This window comes from Clupea harengus, chromosome 12, assembly GCF_900700415.2.
Source record: "Clupea harengus chromosome 12, Ch_v2.0.2, whole genome shotgun sequence".
Lineage (NCBI taxonomy): Eukaryota > Metazoa > Chordata > Actinopteri > Clupeiformes > Clupeidae > Clupea > Clupea harengus.
The window spans coordinates 14,800,520-14,825,699 of record NC_045163.1 but is presented as its reverse complement, the minus strand read 5'-3'; the positions used below and the strand labels follow the sequence as shown (position 1 = coordinate 14,825,699).

General features: G+C 44.9%; 1 protein-coding gene across 1 annotated transcript; it reads left to right on the top strand.

Moving 5' to 3' along the window:
* Positions 1–811: 811 nt before the first annotated feature.
* Positions 812–22,237, top strand: slc20a1b (solute carrier family 20 member 1b). The gene is made up of 11 exons (XM_012816885.3): positions 812–1,145; positions 2,517–3,255; positions 3,574–3,714; positions 4,238–4,323; positions 5,240–5,336; positions 10,615–10,734; positions 19,829–20,044; positions 20,317–20,911; positions 21,127–21,312; positions 21,551–21,635; positions 21,831–22,237. The coding sequence occupies exons 2-11, from the start codon at positions 2,907–2,909 to the stop codon at positions 21,990–21,992; spliced, it is 2,037 nt and encodes a 678-aa protein (XP_012672339.2). The 5' UTR covers positions 812–1,145; positions 2,517–2,906; the 3' UTR covers positions 21,993–22,237.
* Positions 22,238–25,180: the final 2,943 nt, after the last annotated feature.

Below are 25,180 nucleotides of genomic sequence, written 5' to 3'. Positions count from 1 at the left end.
TTGGGCAGTTGGGCAGTTGTGTTTCCTGTATATAACTTTAAAAATGAGCGTCCAGCTCAAAAGTTCGAATGTGAGGTTTGGTGTTGTTGTTGTATGCGCATGTGTATCAGGTCTAGGTAAGACACAAATAACATGTGAGAACACATGGCAGTGACAGAAATAATGTACGTATGATGACATTATATATAATGATAATTATACATAATGACAATGACAAAACTAGTAGTCTTTTGTAGTAAGTATTCAATCATATTTCCTATGACGTCGTTTTTCAAAGCATGAATGAATAAATTAAACTGTATGCTGTAGAAAGGTGGTGGAAAACATCATGTACTTTCACTTTCAAGGAAGCGTACATCTGCAATATATCAAAAACACCACAAGAGGGAGCGACGGCCTACCACTGAACAGCGGGGAACAAATCGCTCTGTGACGAAACAAGAGCTTGGAGATATTACTGCGGTACGCTGTCTTGCCTTGTCAACACATTTCAAGTTTGGAACTAAACTGACTTAATGATGCTTCATCTAAATATCGATCTGTATGTAACCAAAGTGAAGTAAGTAAAGTGATAAAGGCTATGGTTACGAAATAAAAAGGGAAATGAAAGCATGTTGCCAGTCTTTCTTGACCTCAGATGTTTTTGTTCTCCGTCAGTGCATTTGTTTTATTAACCTAGGTTATATTACACTGACTTAAATCAAATTCGGTTCTATCACGTTCATTCATTCAACTCGCTCCCACAGCCAGCCTCCAAGGCGGAGTTTGTAGTACTGGCGTCACAGCTGCCGCCTCCCTCGACTTACCCATAAAAGCATATCCCTCACCACTCCGATACTACGCACACGGGCTTTTCACTTAGGTAAAATAGACGGTTCTCTTCTGCCTGTGTCAGGCAGCGAACCTCTAGTATTGCGCTGTCAGGGTTAGTTTAAAGAATTCGGCAAAATATTGAATTACTCAATAGCATTATTAAAAGATATAGACGTACTTGATTAATTTAAGAAATTATTTACTGTCAGCGGCTGTTAAGTTCCACATCCCGCGCGCGCCGGAATCTAGCGGTTAGGGCGGGCTGAATCGACTTGAAGAAACCAGCGGTTTAAAACCGATTTTCATCTTTAACGCAATTTTTGCTGTGTGTGGTGAGTATTATATTTTAAGAAACTATGTCAAGTCTGTTTTAAAGTGATGCTACTTCGTTTCTCTGAAGGCTGTCGTACCCACCACCCCTTTGTCAGTGAATGGTAAGCTAGCTATGCTGTGTAGCTTAGCGGTGTGTTTATCAGGCTACGGATAACGTTAACTGGTTACAGAGTCACATTTATTGATGCTGTTGTGCACCATTGATGTTTTGATACTATGTTGGTCTTGTGTGTACAAAATAACTAGTGCCTTTCCTGGGAACCTTAGCTACTGTCCTGTTTATCCAACGCCATTGAAAACTGAATGAATGACGACACGTGTTACTGACCTAGACAGCCGGTTGTTCGCGACATCTTCGTAGGATAAGTACACGATGAAATTGGCCATACTTCTGCATTCATGTGATTCGCATTAGGGGTACTGTAAACTTTATACGAGCGTTAGCGGGGCCTGGCAAAACATAGCGATGTGATAATGACGCTTGTCACCGGTCAATACATATGACATTTGCGTCATTTTAATTAGCTAACCTTAGCTGCCTGGTTAACTGACTTCGGTTAAATACGCTTTTCAAAATGGACAGCAAACCTGACCGTTGCTGTTAAATATACATCGCTGTCCATTTAACCACCACAATGTGATGACCGCTCGTTCGCCTGGTTTGTGATGGGTTGTCATTAGGTATATTCAACCGACTAGCAAAATCCCCAGTGGGGTTAAAATGGCCTCCTTGTCGATGCTTTCCGTAAGGTATCGTAAAGGAATACCAGTGAGGCCAACTTGGCCACCAAAGTTTACTGAATCTTACTCCTGTTCATAGGTCATTACTAGGTGTTGTAGTGTCGGGCTTAACTGGCTGTAGCATTGTATGGAAGTATTTTGAAGCGTTAATGTAATATATCCCTAATTCAAATCTAGCTTGCTGAAAGGAATGACTGGTTACGCTGCAACATTTCTCCGGTCACGATGTTTCACATTTGTCTAAAATCCAAATGCTTTATGCGTGACTACCTTTGGAAAGGTAAATGCGGGTTGGAATAGCTCTGATAAAAAGCCGAAGCCTTCTGAATTGGACTATGAATCAATGTATTGAGACGCTACAGTTACGTAATCTTTATTTATTTCTTTTGTAAGAACTTGCTCTAAATGTGTTCATATTGCATTGTTCGAAATGCATCAACGAATAGTAAATTCATGGTTAGTTTGTTTCTGTTGTCATTATTAAGCATTTATTGAGACTGAGTAAACATTTTGAAGGTTTCAAGGAAGTGTGATAAATTGATAACTTAATGCTGTCTTCACACACCCCTCATGGGAAACCGTTGCGTAACCAGGAAACGAATTTTTCTTTCTCTCCTTTTCTTTTTCAGGATGTTCTTTCATTCACCTACCGTGGCTGTCTCACAATGGGCTGCTTAATTCACCAAAGCCAGACGAATTGTAGCAAAAGTAGTCTTCTGAGAGGATAGCAATAGCTCCACCCACTCTCTACCTCGTTCCCTTAACTTGTTGCTGTTCCTAGCAGAGCAAGTCAGTTCCTACTTGGGGTTTCTGACACTTGTAGCGAAAGAGTGTAGGTTGGTTTGGGGGGATAAAGGAAAAATGAACACTTTAAATCACTAGTACCTCAATTCTAAGTTATTCCAGTTTGCTGCTGAGGAGAAATCGCTTACCAGATTTGGTAGACATTCCCTGTAAGATTGTGAAGTCTAAAGTTCTCATAACTGTATGTTGAAGGAGAAAAAAATAATAATCGCACAATGGATTCATCAACTATCGCCTCAGTCACTCTGGTGAGCATAACGCTGGCCAGTCAGGCAGGCCTGGAGAACTACCTCTGGCTGCTGATACTGGGCTTCGTCATCGCCTTCATCCTTGCATTCTCTGTGGGTGCCAACGATGTGGCCAACTCCTTCGGCACAGCTGTGGGGTCGGGGGTTGTGACCCTAAGGCAGGCCTGCATCCTGGCCACAGTGTTCGAGACGCTCGGCTCGGTGCTGTTAGGAGCGAAGGTCAGCGAGACGATCCGCAAGGGCATCATCGACGTGAACATGTATAATAACGGCTCGGAGCACATGCTCATGGCTGGATCGGTCAGCTCCATGTTTGGTAAGCAAACTGTTTTTCATTAGACAGATGGATTCTTTATTGGTCCCCAAGGACATTTTTTGTTGCGGCTGCTACAGAAAAATGCTATTTTATCACCTGTATAGGTAATCTATGCCTTGTCTCATGCATATGCATTATATATCTATTATGTGTGTTCCAGCTGACTATCAAAGACTATATGGGGGGGGGGGGGGGGGGAGCAGCATTCAATTTAACATAGGTTATATCTTCTGGTACAGAGTGTCAGTATTCATGTGTTTAAACAATATTTTCTCCACATGGTGCTTACTGTTGTCTTCTCTGCACTTGTCCTTGTAGGTTCTGCAGTGTGGCAGCTGTTTGCCTCTTTCCTCAAGCTGCCCATCTCTGGAACTCACTGCATTGTGGGCGCAACCATCGGCTTCACATTGGTGGCCAAAGGGGCTCAGGGGGTCAGATGGATCGAGCTTTTGCGTATCGGTGAGTCAGCTTCACCTTGTGAAATGCTGTTGGCGTTAATTTTCGAAACATGGCCATGCTTGTGCCCGAGTGAGCTATATAGCTGTTGGGGTTTCTATAAGTACCTTGTATATGGCATTTTGAAGGATGAGACTCACCCCGCAAACCATCTCTTCACCCTGCTACCCTCTGGCAGGCGCTACCGGGCCACTACAGCCCGCACCTCCAGACTGCAGAACAGTTTCATCCCCAGGGCCATCACAGAACTAAACAATCACACAACCCTCATACCCTCCACCCAGCACAACTGCACTTTTTTTAGTGGTTGCACAAACAAATTTCGTTGTGTATCCAATGCACAATGACAAATAAAGTCTATTCTATTCTATTCTATATGGTTAGTGTTGAGTGTGCTGTCTGCTTGCAAAAGGTTAATTTAGGGAGAGGAAGCCCTTGTTTCACTTTGAATGCTTGACATGTTTAAATTAATATAGCAGTTCCGTGGTCCGCTAATGGACATTTTCTTGTATTTCTTTGTGTGCAGTTGCCTCCTGGTTTCTCTCTCCACTTCTCTCTGGTTTCATGTCAGCCGTTCTCTTCTACTTTGTCCGCGTTTTCATCCTGCACAAGGTAAGCCCTGGTCTGAAGTTTGTGAGCGGAAGTACAGAGTTGTTTCACTGCATTTAGCTTACCTTCTTGCCAGTTGTACCCCATGCTATTCCTATATAATGCACTTTCACTGAGACAATGGGAGAAATACTGAGGTTTGTGATATATATTAGGGGTGGGGGGAAAAAATCGATTTTTCGATTTCTCTCGATTCTCTTTAGAACGATTCTGTCTCGATTCAGAAAAGTTCATAATCGATTTTTTTGATAAAAAAACACAACATTCATTTTGTGTTGAAATGCAAGCTGCATCGATTATTGCATTGTTCATAGAAAGTCATAATTGTGACAAGGAAACTTTTTCTCTAATAAAAAAATAGATCTGTTGATTTTCTTTAATTATCAAACACAAAGTAGGAAGTGATTTGAGACTCTAAGTAGCAAACTCAAATGTTTTAAAAATTGAGATGCATCGATAATCGTTTTATCGGTTTAGAATTGATAATCGGTTTAGAATCGAGAATCGGTTTAGAATCGAATCGTTGACCTCTGAATCGGAATCGAATCGTGAGGTGCCAAGAGATTCCCACCCCTAATTATATATATATATATTAGTGATTTTGTCAATGTTCTCCCTTCAGCAGCCATGAAAGGCACTGTGTTCCCTGCAGAAGGGTAGCTGCACCTTCATTCTTTCACTGGCACTTACTGCGTGTAACTCACCCACACACCCTCCATCTAGTGCCATTACTGCCAAATGTAACCTGACATGATGATGGGAACATTTCCACCTTTCTTTTTTTCTTATGGTCTGTCTTTGTTACTGTTCCTTTCTTCTAACTTTCAGTTCATCTCTCTCTCTCCCCCTCCAGTCCAACTGCACTGGCGTTTGAATTCATACTGATCATTTTCCCCTCTCTTTGACTCGCTCCTCACAGAAAGACCCAGTGCCCAACGGCCTGAAGGCTCTGCCAGTGTTCTACGCGGTCACCATGGGGATCAACATATTCTCCATCATGTACTCAGGAGCGCCGAGTGAGTATCACCAGCCTTGTGTCTCTGCCCCCACAACCCCCAACCCCTGTTCTTGCATGTCTGTCAGCCTCTCTCTGTGTAAAACAAGCTACCACTTCCCTTGAGAACCCCAACACACCCCACCCTACCCCCAATGTGTTCACAGCATTCAGGGCAGCTCCACTTAAAGCAGTAAGTGCTTGGGAGGACGGGACAGTGACTGGAGCCTAGTGAGATGATGGGTCATGTTGTTGATGACTGTGGATTTTGGATTGTGGTTTTTCTCTCTTCTCCCTATTTGTGTTGAACCTCACTCGGCCCTTGTCTAGCACGGGAGAAAAACAATGAGAAGGGAGGGAAATGAAAGTTTGTCGACTTTGTCAAACAAGTCTTTTACCCTAGTCATGTAAATTTGAAAATTGTGAGCACCTTTTTTTGTGTGTGCTGAAATGGTAATTTTCTTTTTTTTTCTTTTTCTGTCCACATTTTGAATCCCTATTAAATGAGCAACCTTTGCTCCTTTTTTGTTCTTCTACCTACAGGGACCAACAATTCATGGAGTCTCTTGGCCCTGGCCATTAAGTGAAGGCTACAGGCCAGAGTATGACCTGTTGCACACACACACTCAAAGTGTGTGTGCACACACACACACACACACACATTCTATACACTTTCAAGCCTGGCACACTCACACACATGCAAACACACTCGGGCATGGTGGCCCTTTGGAACAAATTAGGATTTGGAGGAGGGATCAGACCGGTTTGTTGAACATGGCCTCAGGCCGTGTGGCATTGTTTTAACTTCTAAATGGCGGTTGAAATGTACTTGCTGGTTAAATTACAGTTCTGTCGAGAGACAAATAGGAACTAGACTAGTCCACGAGGCTTGGTATTTGTTGGATAGACCATTCAGTGAACTGCTGTGCAGAAAACCGACATGTAGGGGATTTGGCCCTCTGAGCCCACATTTAATTATCCCTCTTTTGAACAGACGTTGGCGAACCAGACATCAGACAGGCTGTCTTTGTTGACTTCACCTTTTGTTCTGGAATGTGTTCGAAATTTTATAGAGCCTCAATCCAGAGCAGTTTATCGCAGTGGTGTCGTAACAAAGTTGCTGGTAATTAGGCCATCGTTGGATAAATCCTTATCTCGTGCTGTAGTCAAGTTGATGGGTGGTTTTGGTTGTGATCCACCCAATTGTTGTCTTATCCCATTGTGATCTGACTTCCCCTGACCTATCCTTATGACTCATTTGGGGAAGTAAAAAATTCCTGTAAAAGGCTCCTCATGACTAGTTCAGTGTTTTGTTCCTGAGGGTTAAGGCCTTGAACCATTTAAAAACAAAGAAAAGAAAAACACCCAAACAATAAAGAGAAATGTAAGTACCACTCGCATCAAACTATAACCAGAGCTCACCCAGAAAAAAATTGTCTCCGCTCCTCACATACACATAATGGTTGAGGGGCCGGACTTTTGTAAGAAGCTAAGCCTTAAAGCAACCACACATTGGCTGCACAAACCTACGCACGCATGCACATATTCAGGCGGTTATAGTGGCCACCTCATACATAAACACACACACACAGTCTGAGACCCACATTGCCGCCTGTGGCAGAATGAGATTAAAGGGGAGGATTATCCTGATCTTTGGCCTCTTAAACTGCTGCTTCCCCAAGTCAGGTGCTACCAGATAACTACTTCTAAATCCACAGAGGAGTTCTTTTAGCTCCTCTGCCCTACTAGTTCATTCCGGAACAGAGCAACTCCCACTTCTACTTATATAATTAATATATATATATATATATATATATTCTTTTTGTCTCCCACCCTGCTCTCTCCAATTCAGGACTCCATGTACTAGTTTTACCTTACTGTTTGGAAGAACTTGTAGATCCTGTGGCGCATTCCATTCCATACAGTGAACCCAGTATGGCCCTCAGACACAGCAGGCAGGCGGTTGTGAACACGTCTGCAAGATTGACACGTTAGTCAGCAGCTGAGGGAGGTGGTATTGCCCATAACCAAGCCCCACCACAGCCTCCCCTTTGCCCCTCTTCACCCGCCCATAAGGCCTGTCACACGATCCCCCCCCCCCCCCCCCCCCCCAATTATAGCACAGGTCCTAGCTAACAGTCATTCAGTGTTCACTAGCATGCCTGGAAGCTTCTGCTTCCACCTCCCTCCACCCACCCCACCCAGTCACATTTCCCTTTATTATCACAATCTGATGTCAGCGCTTTGACACACCGGACAAACTACCCCCCTCATCCCACCCCTAAGATGTGTACACTGGGGGTTTTGGTGCAGCAATGGGTATTATTTGTCTATATTCTTATAGCATAGTCTGGTGTCTGCAGTTTTCTGTGTGGTTGCTTCCGTCAAACGAGCTTATGGCATTCAAGTGGCTTACTGCTCAACGTCCCTAACCTCCCACCCCACTGCGTTTCCCCCTTCAACACCCAAAAACTACCCGTCACCCCCACTGTCATTGTCTCTGTGCTGGAATGCTAATTTTCTGGTCTGATTCCTCTTTGGAAAACAGATGGCAGGGGGGCATTGGTTGCCTGGGGATCAAAAACAAACTATTGGGCCGGTCGGTCGGAGAGGGAGTGGAGCAGTAGATTGACCTTATCCTGTGCCGTCTGAATGACTTTATATGTGTGTGTCAAGTCAAATAATTGTATATGGCCTGTTGGAAGAACAGAAAAGCACGATAAGATAAGGAATCCTCTTGCCCTTGTCATTCATTGACAAAATGAATGACCAGACTATAGCTAGCAGTAATGCCACAGGCCTTCCCAAATGAATTAACCAGTTGGTAGGTATATGGTACTTGAAATTGCTAGAACATTGTGACCCTTGTTGCTCATCCCTTTAACAGGGAAGTAAACAAATGTTCTTTAAATATTTTATGGTCTGAATGGTTCTAGGCTTGTCAACCTTTGTCGCTGTCTCAATGATTTTCAAAGCCAGTTATTGCCGGGTGACCCGCAGGTGCAAACAGAGCAGGCAGCCAGCACGGGAAGTCCACAATGGAAAATTTCCAGATGGAAATGACAGATTGGCTCTATGAAAGAGAGAAAAGAATGAAGGGGGAGAAAAAGAGGGGCGGGGGGGCATAACTGGTCACGCCTCGCCAACCCCTCACTGAGTCAGAGCTCGTCATCGCTATGCCATAAGCACGCAGGATGATCCCTTTTGGTGGAAAAAAACCCACACACGCACACACCCCCCTTGTTATTGTGTAATGTGGGCCAATGGGATGGCCACAGTGACGGGAGAGGAAGTGGGTACAGTGCCACGCCCAGCCCAGACGAGTGTCCTCGACACTTCTAGGAGTGGGAGTTCTTTTTTTTTTTTGGCGTGGCGTCGAGCCGCCCAGTGTCTGTGTTATTGTTTTTTCCCCCCTTTCTTTTTTTTTTTTTGGTCAATTTGGGTTCACAGTACACCCACACAGAAACCGGCCAAAACGTCTCCAGTCTCAACCCAGCCACTCAGTCTCTCTGCCTGCTCCCCTCCCATGCCATCAGAACCTCTCTGGACAAATGGACTGGAGGAAGTCAAGTCGGCTTATTTTAGTCACCGGGGTCTTTTAGGACACCAGAGACCAGGCCCACCCTCAGTACCACCTGTCTTGCACTGTCCCGAAGTCTCACACTGATGTTGGTGCAGGAAAGCTCAGCTGCTTTCTCTTGCCAATGCTCTCCCTCCTTCTCTCTGTTCCTGTCCTCTTTTTTTTTTCTTTTTTTTTTTCTGTGTCTCCCTCTCTCTCAGCCGCAGTTGTTCAGCTATGTCCTCTCTCTGTCACACACACATTTCTGTCGGATTCTCTCATTCATTCACCTTGCCTCGCTCTCCCTCCTGTGTCTCCCCTCTGTTCTCCTGACTGATTTGTGTTGCGTAACTCGAGTATACATTTTTTTCCCTGTATGCTTCGTTACCGCAGTCTGCTGCAAGGGCATGTGAGGCCCGGGGGTGAATCAGGGCCGGAGGGAGAGGGAGACACACTCTGCCCTTCAGCAAATATCTGACACACACACAGACACGTCCTTGTTGCTTATTGGTTATTGTCTCTTGTGTGTGTGTGTTTTTTTTTCCCCTCCCGTGTCCCTGTTGAGTTGAAGGATGGATGTATGTGTGTTTTTGTTTGTTTTAAGTAGTCGAAACCTTTTATATCCGCGCACACACACCTGTGTGTGTGTGTGTGTGTGTGTGTGTGTGTGTGTGTGTGTGTGTGTGTGTGTGTGTGTGTGTGTGTGTGTGTGTGTGTGTGTGTGTCTGTCTGTGTCTTGCGTGTGTGTGTGTTGGGAGAGTGGGTGTTATCTGAATGGCTGCCATCTGGCATGCCGGCCTCCTCATCCATTCTCAGCATGCTAGTCACATCTCTCCCTCCACCACCACCGCAGGCTTGGCACACACTCTGCTGCCTCTCTTCAGACAGTGCAGTTCCTCCCACAGCACTTTCTTTCCTTTCCATCCTTTTTTTTTTTTTTTTTCTCCCTGAGATGGTGTTGGAGGTGTCCTGCTGCATCGCCTTTTAAGGTCCTTGGTGGCCATGTGCAGTGGAGAATGTCCAGGCCGCTCGGGTCACTGCGACATTTCTCCCCACGTTGTTTGCACGGTCCCATCTCGTGTCAGCCTGCGCCGTGCTGTTACGCAAGAGCCCAGATGTATACGCTGCATACTGCACACGGCTGGGGCATTCACCACCCTCGTGCTGCCGTACTCGTCCACCCCCCCTGCTGTGCACCCCCTATTGTAGGGCCACTGTGGCCTGGTGAAGACCAGACCTGTCATGTCAGCCCATCCCCCTCCCCTCCCCAGGAACTTTCCTAATAATGTTTCTCACAAGTAAGGAAACCGTTGATGTAACGGTAATTTTTCCTAATACATGATGCTCTCGCCTTCCCGCTTATAAAGTGCTTGAATTTCTGGATCAACAGTTTTGAGAGGCCCAGACTGCTCCCCCTGTAGCAGACAGTTGAATGACACACCCTATTTTTTTCTTTTCCCCACCCTTTTCCCTCCTGTGGTTTAGCCAGTATGATGTCAGGTCCTGAGCCAACCGCGTCTGCTCCACCGTTGGGCCCAGTTTCACTAATTATAGCCATGGCTCCAGATGTCCCTTGTTGCCCTGTTTGCACACTCTTGTTTGTTTGTTTTATTGCGTGGTGTGTGTGTGTGTGTGTGTGTGTCTGTCTGGACTGGGGTGAGGGAATTTTGTTGTCTCAAGCACCTTTTCTCCTCTTCCCCTACCATCCCTCTCTCCTGTCGTCTGACTGCTGGGCCTACAGTGCTGGGCTTTGATAAGGTGCCGTGGTGGGTTATACTGCTCATCTCCATTGGCTGTGCCATCTTGACTGCACTCCTCGTCTGGTTCGTCGTTTGTCCTCGCCTCAAGAAGAAGATTGCCCGTAAGTACACTCTGAATTCCACTCACTCCGATGTGCCCATTTTTAACCTTCTTTTTATGTACTTTCACAATTTGTAAATATGGTTTCTAAAACTCACAGGGGGTTTTCAGAAACTGACATTCTCTGAGAAACTTATTTGACTTGCTCACATCCCACTCTGTTTTAATGACTTATTTGCATGTCCACTGAACTGCACTTGCACCGCCACTGGTGTCTGGAGCCCACAGAGATTTGGGTAAAGAGGCATGCGCCTGAGATCACCACCAGCCAATTGCAGGTCTCTGGTCTAGGCACTGCAGTCCATGCAGCTGGGAAGTGTTACAGCTGCAAGCAGGAGACTTATGGCTGCACTGTGAGTTCACCCCAGCCTGTGAATTTATTCTGTCCAATCACTGGACCTGAACAGGACTGCAGAGCAAGCCCATCCAGGAATCTGTAGCTGTTAACTACATTAGCAGGCCAATGTGAGACTGCAGATGACACAGCCTTGTGGCTTTTTGTTTTATCTTCCCTCTTGTCACATGGCCAGTTATCTCAACTTCACAGCTGTACTCTTCGGAATAAGACTACTCCACTAAATGGCTTTCGCTACAAACTAGTACATTACTGAGCAACGTTGAACCACATTGCGGTTAAAGTAGTAGCCATTGCCAAAACTTAACGATGCCGAGCTGCTGGCTTGTGCTGCTGCTTCTACTGCGGTCACATGGTTCACCTAAGTCCTGGATTTAAAATTTCAGGTCCCTCTGATAAAACATGTGAGGCAGGTGTGGGCTGGGCTGTACACTAGAGGATGGATACCCGACCCGAGCCCGTCGGGACCCGACGGGTCGGGCCGGGTTCGGACAAATATTTAGAAATTATAATCGGGCTCGGGTCAGGCTCGGACACATCAGCGGGATAATGTATTGAACATTCCATATTTTAAAATATCTTAATAAATAGTGAAGTCAACGTGTCTGTTTCACATGATGCAGAAGTTCGTTTTTGAGAATAAAATTAATCACATTTAGGATAACAGCCTTCTTCCAGTGGCGGGAATTTGTTTATGTCCTAGCTTTGACGACGTGATTACAGGTGGCAAAATGGCATCACGAGGAAGTTAAAGAGAAACGGTCATCTGGAGAGTTTAAAACGATACTAAACGAAGGGAAATCTACTGTATGGAAATATTTCTGCTTAGTAGTCGATGCGGATTCTTTTTTTTTTATATAAGTATGTTTATTGAGCATCGACGATACAAAATGAGGACATAAGAGATACTGTACAATGCTCACATTTTTCCCAATTTTACAGTCACCCCCCTCCCACACACCCACCCACACCTCATACCCCTGTAGAGGTCCCAACCCTACCTGTCTCTAGGTGAAGGGAAAAGAAAAAAGAGAGAAGAGAAGAAAAATAAATACAAATAAAAATAAAAAACCAAAAGAGAATAAACTAAAGAAAAACTAACATTTTGGGAATGTAAGTTTTAGTGGTACGTCAGCATAACTCAGATATCTGACTCCTCAGGTGTAATATCTAATGAGTCTATAATTAACAACAAGGGGTTCCAGATTTTGTCAAATTTCCTCAGAGAGCCCTTGAGGGAAAACCTTAATCTCTCTAACTTTAAGTTGTGTAGAACTTTCTTAACCCATCGAGTATAGGATGGTGGCAAGTTGTGCTTCCAGTTCAACAAAATTAAGCGCCTAGCCAACAGAGTGCAAAAGGCCATAGAATGTCGTGCCTCAGCCGTTAAGATGTTGTTGTTTGGGATACCAAAGAGTGCAGAGAGGGGATGGGGGTCAGCCACAAAATGGTAAGCAATTTGAAGGGTATCGAATATTTGGACCAGAAGTCTGTAAGCTTTGGACATGACCAAAACATGTGTATGAGATCGGCAGGGGATTGGTTGCATCTATTACAAGAGTCAGCTACATTGGGATAGAATTTAGACAGTCTATGATTGGTGTAGTAAGTCCTGTGTATTAGTTTACATTGGATCAGCCCATGTCGGGCACAGAGAGAAGAGTTGTGGACCAACTCAAGGATATTGTCCCACTGATCTTCAAAATTGAGCCCTAGATCCTGTTCCCACAAATGTTTTGTATGTTGTGGGAAAACTGAAGTGATGACGTCCATTGCATTAAAAATATGGGAGATATTCCCTTTCTGATTGGGGTTTATCCTGAGAAGGGTGTCTAACAGAGTCTGAGGGGGAGTGTTTGGAAAGTCAGGGTAGTTTTTCTGGGTCTAAAAAATGTCTAATTTGAAAAAAACGGAAAAGGTGAGATGAGGGGAGATTAAATTTAGACGATAGGTCACTGAAAGACATGAATGTACCATTATCATAGAGGTCATTGATAGATGCTACACCTCTCTCTGACCACAACTGAAATGCAGAGTCCATAATGGATGGTTTAAAACTGTGATTATGGGATACTGGGGCATGAATAGAGGAACCTTGCAAGCCAAAATGCTCCCTGAATTGCAACCATATCTTAAATGACTGCTTAACTACTGGATTATCACTGGCTTCAGTGGCTGACACATGAAGTGGAGAACACAGCCATGACCGCAGTGAGACCTGGGATGATGACATTTCAATATGGACCCAGGCAGGCTGGTCGGTGGTATGTTTGTCAGTCCAGTACAAAAGCTTGTGAATATTAGCTGCCCAATAGTAATATAAAAAATTGGGAAGAGCAAGGCCCCCTGTGCTCTTAGGAAGCTGCAATAACTTTTTCTGCATACGCAAAGGTTTACCTGCCCAGAGAAATGTTGATATTGCCTTATCCACTTTAGCAAAAAACTTTTTTGAAATAAGTACAGGAATATGCTGGTAAAGGAATTTGGGCAGAACTGTCATTTTGATGAGGTTCACCCTACCGGCCAATGATAGAGGCAAGGTAGACCATCTATGAAAGTCCTCCTCAACTCTGCCAAGCAAGGGGACAATTTTTATTGAAAGTATCTGATAGACCTTGTTATAAGTATACCCAAATATTTAAAACAGTTATCCACTCTTTTAAAAGGAACTATGTCGTCTGGTAAGTCACCAACTAAGTTATTAATTGCAAATAACTCACTCTTTCCAAAGTTGAGTTTGTAGCCAGAGAGTTGACCAAATTGCTTTAGGATGTCTAAAACTATCGGGAGAGATGTAGATGGATTTGATACATAGAGAAGTAAATCATCTGCGTACAGTGACCAGCTTGTGTACTGACCCTTGGCGGGAAATGCCCTCAAATCCATTCTCAGATCTCAGCCAGATGGCCAGGGGCTCGATGGCTATGGCAAATAATAAAGGGGATAGTGGACACCCTTGCCTTGTGCCGCGGTGGAGCTGGAAGGGGGGTGATACTGTGTTGTTTGTTAGCACAGAAGCTACTGGTGTGGAGTATAGCAATTTCACCCATGAAATAAAACCTGAACCCAGACCAAATTTCTCCATCACCTCAAATAGAAAGTCCCACTCCACCCTATCAAAAGCTTTTTCAGCGTCCAGCGACACCACTACCTCTGGGGTGCTGGAGCTGGGCATGTTCAGTATGTTAAACAGTCTTCTCGTGTTGTGGAATGGAGTGCCTCCCCAACATGAAGCCAGTTTGGTCTGATGAGATGATCTGTGGAAGAACCCCCTGAAGACGGAGGGCTAGAATCTTAGCAAGAATTTTGTAATCTACATTTAACAGAGATATAGGTCTAAAACTACTACAAAGTAAAGGATCTTTATCTTTTTTTAAGAGAAGAGTAATTGTGGCATTAGTCAGGGTTGGAGGAAGCTGGCCAAGAGACAGGGCCTCATTATACACATCACACAAGACTATGGAGACAAGTGGGGCGAATTTCTTATAAAATTCTACACTATATCCATCTGGGCCCGGCGACTTGCCACTCTGTAAAGAACTGATAGCATTTATGACCTCAGCTGTTGAAATTGGATTGGCTAAATTCTCCACCAGCTCCTCGTCCACTCTAGGAAACTCAATAGTGTTTAGTGTACTGGCTGTACTGGTCTGGGGGTGGTCAGAGGCATATAGATCAGAATAAAATTTGGTGAATGTTTCATTTATGGATTTTGGGTCAGTAATAATAACGCCTGGGGTAGACCTAATACTGTGAATAAGCCTGGAGGCGGATGCGGCTCTGGCTTGCTGGGCAAGGAGTTTTCCAGCCCTGTCCCCTGATTCAAAAAATCGCTGTCTAGACTGGAGCAGTTGCAATTCTGCTTCATTTGTGGATAAAAGGTTAAACTCAGTTTGGAGCTGTAAACGCTTTTTATAAAGTAGCGGGTCTGGATTATTAGAGTAGCTATCATCAACCTCCAGGAGCTTCTGTGACAGTTCCTCTTGTCTGGACTTAGTCATCTTTCTGAGGTGTGTTGTATAGGAAATGATGTGGCCTCTTAAGTATGCCTTAAAAGCTTCCCACAAGGTTCCTTTTGATACGTCTGGTGTGTCATTTATTTCAAAAAATAGTTGTATATTGGATCTTAGGAAGTCCACAAGGGGGTCATTAGATAATAAATGTGAATTAAATCGCCATGGTTTTAAGATGCGGCTGTAATTGGGAAACTGTATGTCTAGTGATGTAGGAGCATGGTCTGAGATCACAATACTGTGGTACTCGCATGAGTGTATATTAGAAATTAGTCTGTTGTCTAAGAGAAAAAAATCTATTCGAGAATAGGAATGATGGACATGCGGAAAAAAAGAAAAGGATTTTCTATTGGGGAATTTAGACCTCCATGGGTCTGACAAGCCCAACTCCCTTGCAATGGAGGTTAGTAGTTTGGCAGAATTATTGATAGAATATGGTCTAGAGGAGGATCTGTCTAAAACAGCATCTTGTACGAAATTAAAATCCCCCCCCCAACAATGATGTGGTATGTTTCAATGTTGGGAATAGAGTTGAAAAGCTTGGATATGAATTGTTCATCATCCCAGTTTGGCGCATAGACACTAGCTAAGATAACTTGAGTGCTGCACAGCCTTCCCGTCACAATAACAAATCTACCAGCTGGGCCAGCTACAACTTTTTCTGGTTCAAATGGAATGTTGCTTCGAATCAAAATGGCAGCACCCCTGGCCCTCGCATTAAACTTTGAATGATATAGATGGCTGAACCTACCCCTTTTAATGCGCAAGACCTCGTCACTGCGCAAGTGCGTCTCCTGCAAGAAAACTACATCACCTCTCAAATCTTGAAGATGAGACATGATCTTATTTATTTTGGTAGCCTGATTTGCCCCCTTGACGTTCCATGATATAAAACTAATGTTATTCATAGTTTTTTTTTACTTTCCATACAGGCCTAAGTGATGGATTATCTTGTATAGCATAGTGAAATATCTGGTTATATCTGAGAAGAATGAGAAAGGAGAGGTGAAGAGAAAAAAGAAAAATGAAAGAAACAATAAGAGACAAAGTGCAAAACCCCGCCCCCCTCCCCAGCCCCCACCCACATTCACAGTGCCCCCCACTTCCCCACCCCACACCCACCGACCCCACAAATACCCACAACCCGTGCACGAAAGAATTTGCATAACTGTTTCAACCATAAGGGCCCAACAGGTGTGATAACAACATAGGCTTAAGCAGTACAATGTAACAGTTCCACCCAGAGGGGGTGAAAATAAATAGTGAGCCCAACTTATTTTGTATGCCACTACAAAACACTTGCCATTTTTTAACACTAACACACAAACAGCCATATTTTTTTCTGTTAACAAAACGCAATTGCATACCTGCTCCATTCAATGACATGTGATTAGGATAAGCTATTGACAACTCAACCGTCTTTAACTTGCATCAGTCTTCTAACGCTTCTGGTATGAGGCCAAAAGATGCTGTGCCTCTTTCACTGACGTGAGACGCCGTCTGCTGCCGTCTTCAGCCTTGATAAACAGCCGCGCCGGGTACAACAGTGAAGGCTGGAGTTTGAGAATGTAGAGCTGGCGCATGACCTCTTTATACTCCGAACGCTGGTCCAGCACTTCAGGGCAGTAATCCTAATATATATATATATATATAGACTGGCTTGCCGTCATATTTAAGTTCGCCTCTTTTTTTGCGGGCAGCGCGAATGACAACGTCTTTGGTCTGAAACTTGTGAAAACAGATGATCACAGCTCTAGGTTTTTCCCCCTCTGCTGGTTTGAGTGTGCGATGAGCTCTATCGAGCTCTGGGGGCGAAGGAGGCACATCTTTCCCCAACACATCCACCAGAAAACTAGAGAAAAAAGACGTTGGCCATGAACCCTCGACTGCTTCAGGCACACCAATGAGACGTACGTTGCACCGTCTGCTTCTCCCCTCCAGGTCAGTTAGCTTGGCTTTCAGCTTAGCATTATTTTCAGCCATAGAGGTTACCTTTGCTTCCAAGAACTGCAGATGGTTCAGCCCAGATTCCAAATCAGAGATTTGCTGTTCATGGTTGGTTACCGTGGATTGTATCCCATCTAGCTTTGTGTCAATGGTCGCCAGCTTGTTTTCAAATCGTACAGCGAGTGAGTCAGGTTTGGTTAGCAGGTCTGCTCTTAGCTCCACTAGCATGTTTGCTAACGTAGCATTGTCGATAGCAGTGTCAGCTGGGGCAGCTTGTTCAGACTTTTTCGACGGCTTGCTTGGTCTGGACGACATGTTGTTGGGCAAAAAAACTTGTTTGGGTGCCGTTTGGTGTTTAGTTGTAACTAAGTTGAGAATTTATATTGACTTATGGTCAAAACGGAAACTGTGTGGCAGGAGCCTGACGATACACGACTACTCCATTCTGCTCACCAATCGGAACTCGTCGATGCGGATTCTAATTAGGCTGTTGCATATGTCCAATGTAAGAAGTGTGAAGTTTTAATGAAATATGATTGATGCAATCCTCTTTCTCCACAACAACATGGATTAAACCTCGATGGTTGGACTATGTAGATAGTTTTATAACAAACGTTGGCGTGATCTTCAATGGTAAGACGTGTCTGTTGTGCCTCCTTTGGTGTAGCATATAACGTGAGTTTTATTAAGGCATAGCGTGTGTAATGTGTAGGCTATTTCATTCCGGTTGTTAACCTTTCCTGCTGTCTGTCTCTGACCGTAGTTGGAGATTGCAGGGGAGACTATTACATGTTTTTAACTTCGCGGTTAATTCCCTTTCCTTTCCGTCTGCTGCTGGTTAGTAAATAAATGCCCACTGTATTCTTTCTGAGGATTTATTCTTCACACACTTCTACAGCACATACGTTTTTGGCTCCTGTCTACATCCAAACTATTCTTAAGCATCACCGTTCACTCTCTCTAGCTCTACCACACCCACCCTGTACGTGCTGCTCTTAAAGGAGCCGCACCATTTTACAACACGTTCTTGCAATGTAAATCATTTAATTTCAATATGCTTATTGGCCTTGTGCGTTTAACAGCGCTTGTTTGTGTGAGCGAGCATTTATCTGTTGATGCCCGAGTCTAATAAAGCCAGGCTATTCATAAAAAAACATACGTAAATGTGGCATTAGTATGAACAGTTGAGAAATTGATTCTGTCGGGCTCGGTTCGGGGTTCGAAAAAAAAAAATTGAATGGCTGTCGGACGCGGGTCGGGCTCGGACAGAAAAGGTCGGCCCAATCCATGCTCTAATGTACACCCTGGCAGCCACCCTGTGACGGTCATGGGAATCCAAATCTGCCCCTGGCTCTGAACAGAAACTTTAAATATATTTCTGGCTTCTGTCATGTGTGTTTTTTTTATTTTTTTATGGAATGCTGAGATCTACCGGGGTAATCCTGGGGCTGGCCTCTGGGAACCTGTATGCCGTTGTTTTTGGGTTGATGTGCCCTGGGAACAGTATATGTGACGATACTTAAAATCTTTTCTGTTCTCTTAAGTCATGTTTGGCTCCAAGAATGGTTGGAGAAAAGCTGTGTTTGTTTCATCCTGAAGTCTTGTTTAAGGTGTGTAAAACCGTTTTCGGAGGGCACCCCTGTATTATTAAAGGATAATTCATTTGTAATTGTATAATCCCTGGGAAGTAATTTTATCTTATTTCCCCCCCTGTGGATGTGACGCACCATGTGTAAAGTGAGGTAGGACCGTCTGTGGCGTAGTGTCTGGGTCTACATTATGTTGGCTTTAAATTGGGTCATGGTGATCCAGTAATTGGCCTCGGGCTTCAAGACTGGAATAGCCGGAGTTAACTTAAGGTGCTGACAGGTAGATGGAAGACATGCAGTGATCCAAGAGGAGGGTTAAGGCCACTTAGATGACACTAACGGACCTAAGTGGTCCCTTGACCTTTGATCCTTGACCTCATCTGACCCTTCTGCCTACGCTATGCTCAGTGCCAATCTCAAAACATGGACATTTAGGGAGTCTGCATGAGGCTTTCTGACAAAGTTACTTGGGTTTTGATTTCAGATGACCCAGTTTGTGTGCAGAACAGGAGACGAATGGTGTTCACCGCAGTTTTAACTATCCGTGGCATTCCGTGCTCCGTTCAAATCTGTTCTGCTGAATGTTTTTCATAGGAGGGCATTTTAAGCTTGTCCCAGTGTTTCAGACCTAATGCCTTATATTAACGTACATTATGTTTAGAACGCAGTGTGGACCACAGGCGTGCATGCTTTCACTGACATTCTAGTGGTCTTGGGGTGTTAGCCATTTCTTTTGTGATTGGTAAAAGGTTCCTTGGCTGGGCTTCAGACAGGCTTTGTGACCGGTGTCTATGTCCAGTTACAAATCTGCCTACTCATGTCTCTAATTGGCCATATGAGCAGCTCTTAGCCTTTCAACTGGAATCAGTGGCACTCTCTCCTTTTTTTTTTTTTTTTCTTTTTTTTTTGACTGCCTCTTTTTGTTTGACAAACATGAGCCATCTAATTTGAGCGCCTTATCTTGGTGGAATTCGACCAGGGTGACTTCCATGGTTTGATTAGGAAAAAGCCCCTTTTGTGTGGATGTCTGTCTGTGCCAGTATCAGATTATATACTTACCCCCTCTCTTCTGTTTTCTGTCTCTTTTGTCTTTCTCCTTTCGCTCTTTCCCTGCTCTTGTGTTCTATCTCTACTTTTTTTTCTCTCTCTCTCTGGTGCACGCTCTCCTCCTCCTCTCTCTCTCTCTCTCAGGGGAGAATAAGTCCTCCAGCCCGTCTGAGAGTCCCTTGATGGAGAAGCGGGAGTTGGCCACTTGCCCCATCCTGAAGGCGGTGCCCGAGGAGCCCCCTCCGGCCCCCATTCAGGACCCTGTCCTGTCCGAGGAGCGCCGTGTCACCTTCAACATCGGAGACGCTGACGACGCCGACTGCAGAGAGGCCAAGGAAGCGGAGACCAATGCCAACAACAGTGAGTCCTACTGGAGTTGTGTCTCATCTGTGACCAGCTTTGGTTTTCAAGAAATGCCAAAGCTGATTGAAAGCAAACTTTGCCTCATAAATCACCAAGTATACATAGTTTGATACAAAGGTTCCCCTTGCCCTATTGGAAGATTCACTCAACCAAACTATTATGTTACTAAGATTTATATGGAGACCTAAAGGCGCACTTCAGAAATCCCAAGGTTTTGTCATGATGCAACATTCTAACTCGCCTCTCCTCCCTTCATGTTCACCCCTCAGTGCAAAAGACGGTTCACGTCCAGTTCACCACCAACTCTGGTCCGACTCACATCCCGAGCAACGGCTACAGTCAGTATCACACCGTGCACAAGGACTCTGGCCTGTACAAGGACCTGCTGCACAAGCTGCACCTGGCCAAAGTGGGCGACTGCATGGGCGAGGCCGGCGAGCGGCCCATCCGCCGCAACAACAGCTACACCTCCTACACCATGACCATCATCGGCATGCACGGCGAGTTCCGGGCCCGGGAAGGCGACTATAAATCCGCCATTGGGGATGAGGGCGGCGACAAGCCTTGCGCCGGCCCTGAGCGCAAGCGTGTGCGCATGGACAGTTACACCAGCTACTGCAACGCGGTGGCAGAGCACGGTGTGCCTCCCGAGGGCCTTGTCGAGGGCCTTGGTGAGGGCCTTGGTGAGGGCCTTGGCGACGCTGACGTGGCGCTCACGCTGCCCGAGGAGGAGGACGCCGGCAGCAGCCACAGCTCGTTGGACGAGCCTGAGAAGGACCGGCCCGAGGTGTCCACGCTCTTCCAGTTCCTGCAGATACTCACTGCCTGCTTCGGCTCCTTTGCGCACGGCGGCAACGACGTCAGGTGTGTGTGTGTGTGTGTGTGTGTGTGAGCGAGAGATTCTGCCTCACCATACGAGACCTAGCAACATGAAATACAGACCTCAAATGAGTACCAGCATTATTTTCCTGAATCCTAACCTAATGAGATGAACTTGGTAATACAGACATTTTAGGTGGTGGGATTCAGTAGCAGTCAGTTTGATCATATGAGTAACCTCGCCTCTGTTGCCCCTGCAGCAATGCAATTGGTCCCCTGGTGGCGCTCTGGCTGGTGTACGACAGCGGCTCTGTGCTGACCAACAACCCTACCCCCATCTGGCTGCTGCTCTATGGAGGAGTGGGCATCTGCCTTGGCCTCTGGGTCTGGGGCAGGAGGGTCATCCAGACCATGGGCCGCGACCTTACCCCCATCACCCCCTCCAGGTACACACAAGATGCACACCGTGTTGCCTCAGAATATAGACCATGATCGTGTCTAGTCTCACACACACAACAAATCTAGGTACTCACACATTTATTTTGTGTCTGCCTTCATGTGTATGTGTCAGGCATCTCTTCACTCCTTGGCCATAGACCTCACATCTGTCTAATAATATTCTCCTCTGTCTAGCCGGCCTTTTAAAATCTCGCATACAGTAACTTGACTCTGTTTGCTTCACAGTGGTTTCAGCATTGAGCTCGCTTCAGCAGTCACTGTGGTAGTTGCCTCCAACATCGGTCTGCCTGTTTCCACCACTCACTGCAAGGTAAGATTGAACCTCATTCACACACTTAACTGCGCCTGTGTGTGTACACACACACTCACGCACCACAGTAAGATAAGTGAAATGTTTTCACATCACGTGGGGCAAAATTTACCATTTCAAGATCATGCAAGTTAGAGACTGACTTGGGAGTTGCACCAAAATGGTAATCTGTGTGTATGCATGCCTATCTTTCAGGTGGGCTCTGTGGTGGCAGTGGGCTGGCTTCGCTCCCGCAAAGCAGTGGACTGGCGTCTGTTCCGCAACATCTTCATGGCGTGGTTCGTGACCGTGCCCATCTCTGGTCTCATCAGTGCCGCCATTATGGCCCTCTTCGTCTTTGTCATCCTCCCCTCATGAGCCTCCCCTTGAACACCCACCACACCCCTCCCTTCAACACCCACAGATCCCTAACCCCCAGCCAGAGGAGAAGAGCGGCATCAGGCCTCCCCCCCCCCCGGAAGAGGGTGTGGAGAAGGGGGGGGGAAAGGAAGAGTGGTATGGTGTGGGGTGAAGCAAGCACTGTGCTGCTTCCAGTATCCCCTCCCTATTATATGATTTTGAGAGGGTGATTTGAGGATTGGGGCAGGGAGGGGGGGGGGGGGTTTCCTGGCTGCAGCATTCCCGGCTGGTTCGCAGTTGGCAGTTCTCTGTTTGTGTGCCAGGGCCAGCGTGCCATGGGAACGGTTCCTTTTCAGCTCTGTTTCTTTTCTTTTTCCGTCTTTCTGTAAACTTGGCTGTATCGTTACAATCTCAATGCCCATTCATTGTACATAGCTAATCTCTTTTTCTTTTTTTTCTTTTTTTCTTTTTTTTTCTGGTTCTACAATAGATTCATTTTTATATTGTAATTATGTACATACTTTTTCTTTTTTTTACTGTTGTACAAGTTGACAACCACACGAACAATTCCAATGCAGTATTACAGTGCAGGCCTAGGTGAGCAGTATTTGGGTTTCTGGGAAAAACAAAACGAGGTTAACTGCAGCTGGGCCTTTAGTACAGTGGAACGCGACACAGTGCAGTGTGTTGAGGATTGGGTGTGTTATTGTGGTGGTGGTGGTAGGGGGTCCTATGAGCCAAGTCTAGCACGGGCGAGCGTGTATCATTTTAGGTTGTTGGACAGATTCCTCCTTAAGACAAGCCAACTGTTGCACATCTAGACTGTGTGGGCTGGAAAAACAGTACTGTCGAGGGTCGCACGGGTTCCAGAGAGACGAATTTCTCTGTCTGATCTGACACACCCCCCACCCCCCATTTTACTGATAACACTACAATGCAACAGTTTTGCTGCAGACTTCAATAGCGCAACATTGACATCTTATTTAGCCCCTCTACAGACAGCCGTGAAGTAATTTGATAAAAGTAGACCTCTCTTCACTCATCTCACTCGGTATGTTATCCGTCTTGTGTGTAATTCAGTAATACTCTGCAAGTTTTAAAAAAAAAGGAGAAACAATGCAAATAATACGCTTTAATTACTTGTAAGAGCTTATTACTGTGCAGTATATCTTAAACCATTTAACCAAATTTAATCTGCCATTTTTAAAGGCCTAAGGTAGAAACTTACTAGACTAGTAAGGCTAACCGCACAGTTTGGCTTTGTGCGTTGTGTGTGTTTGAGCGTGAGTGGACATAGGAATTTGGGTGGGCAGGCTTAGGTCCTTTTGTGTTTTCATGTTGCCATAACGCGGTTTTCAATAAGAACAGGGTGTTACTAGGATACCTGACCTCGTATTACCATTCTAATGCTGTGACCTGTCTAGTAGGGTTTCTTCTCATTCTCTCAGCATCTCCGCATTAGTGGAGATAATGTGAGATATATGACGTTTTAGTTCACTTGGCTCTGTTTTTGTTTCTCTGTTGTACAGTGTGAACTTTAAAAACAAGATGAGATGTTATGACACACCAACAGAAACCTCCATAGAGCTGGAGAATGTCACAGTATTGAGGGCTTTATTGCAGCAGCACAGAATGATTGCCGGCTTCTTTGTTTTTTTTCTCTCCCTTCTTTCCCCCACCCATTTCCAAATTCATATCGGTTTACCAAAACATACTTTGAAAACCTTGAAACATACTTACAGAAGTGGAGTGAAGAGATCAATGCTGGAAAACGATATACATATTGTATGATTATTTTAATTCTTTTTAATTTCCTGTAAAACTTGACGGCGTCTGACACGTGAAGACAGTGTAATGTGTATCAGCTCTGCTCGCCTTCTCGTAGCCCTGCTGCATTGCAGCTTCTGCGCTTGGGAGGAATAAACAAAACAAAAAACCTGACCAAGCTCTTTGTGCTATTCTCAGTGCAACACACTCAAAACACAAGCACGCACAAACACGCAGACCCTCACAGAGGTGTTTGCACTCAATCGCATGCCTGCACTCATGCACTCGCGCATGCATGTGCACACGCAGGTTCACTGCTGCCAAACCCCCTCCTGTGTGCTAGCAGAAGAGGGAATTGTACTGGCTATGTCTGGTCTTGTGCGTGTGTGTGTTTGGGTGTGGATCACTGGTGTGAAAGACGGAGGGGGTTGCTGCGCCACAGCCACCTCACAACTGCTTGCAGTGCTGCATTACATAACACGTTAAGACTAGAGAGTTGCTGTAGCTGCCTTAATTTTTCTTTTAGGTACCAAAGAAAAGATTTCCTGTGTGTTGTACCCAGGATATACCTTTTTTTTTATTATTATTTAATTTTTTATTTAAGTCATTTGTGACTAGACTTTGACAAAAACCAATAAAATGTCAAAAATGGTAAAACTACCCTCAATTGCTTGTCTTCTATTCAGTGTACCTTTTCATGAGCAATACCTGTGTTCCACTCAGTAAGTACATATGTCCATAAGTACAGCAACTTTTCATTTTTTTTATAAAAAAAAAACTGAAAACGGTGGCTTGATACTCCATTTCAAGTTCAACTCTTAAGTATGGATTTTCTAGATCGAAATAGGAATATTCAGAATTTACTAACCAAATGTAATATTTTGACTAAGGACCGATGTTCACTGAAATGATAACATTTATCTTTTCAACAAAATCACCTGCTATGTGTAGAGTTGGATGGTACTGCTTTCAAGGCTGCGGTCCTAGAACACACATCTTTCACTTACATATAACCTGTTTTCAGTGCAAATAAGCTGAAAACAGTTCCTGACATGTGGCACCTACAGAATGCTTTTTGTACAGAACTACACATACCGCATAGTGGTGTGTAATATGACCACCACACAGTCAGAATGAGCATGGACAGATTATGAAATCAAGCCCTTCAACTCTGGGTGTACGCAGCTGCACTGCAAGAAGCCATTCACAGTCCAACCACCCTGTGCTTACATGACATTTTTCATGCCTACAGCTATCACACCACATCAACACATGTTATATGCATGTATTTGCGTACCAAATTAAAAACAATTAGTTTAAGCAGTTCTTGAGATTACATGCTCAAAAAGCTATATAATGCACTAAAGAAGAGGGGGGAACTGGAGACACATAATAGGTCCCCTTTAAAGGTACAGTGTGTAGTTTTTAGTGGCGTCTAG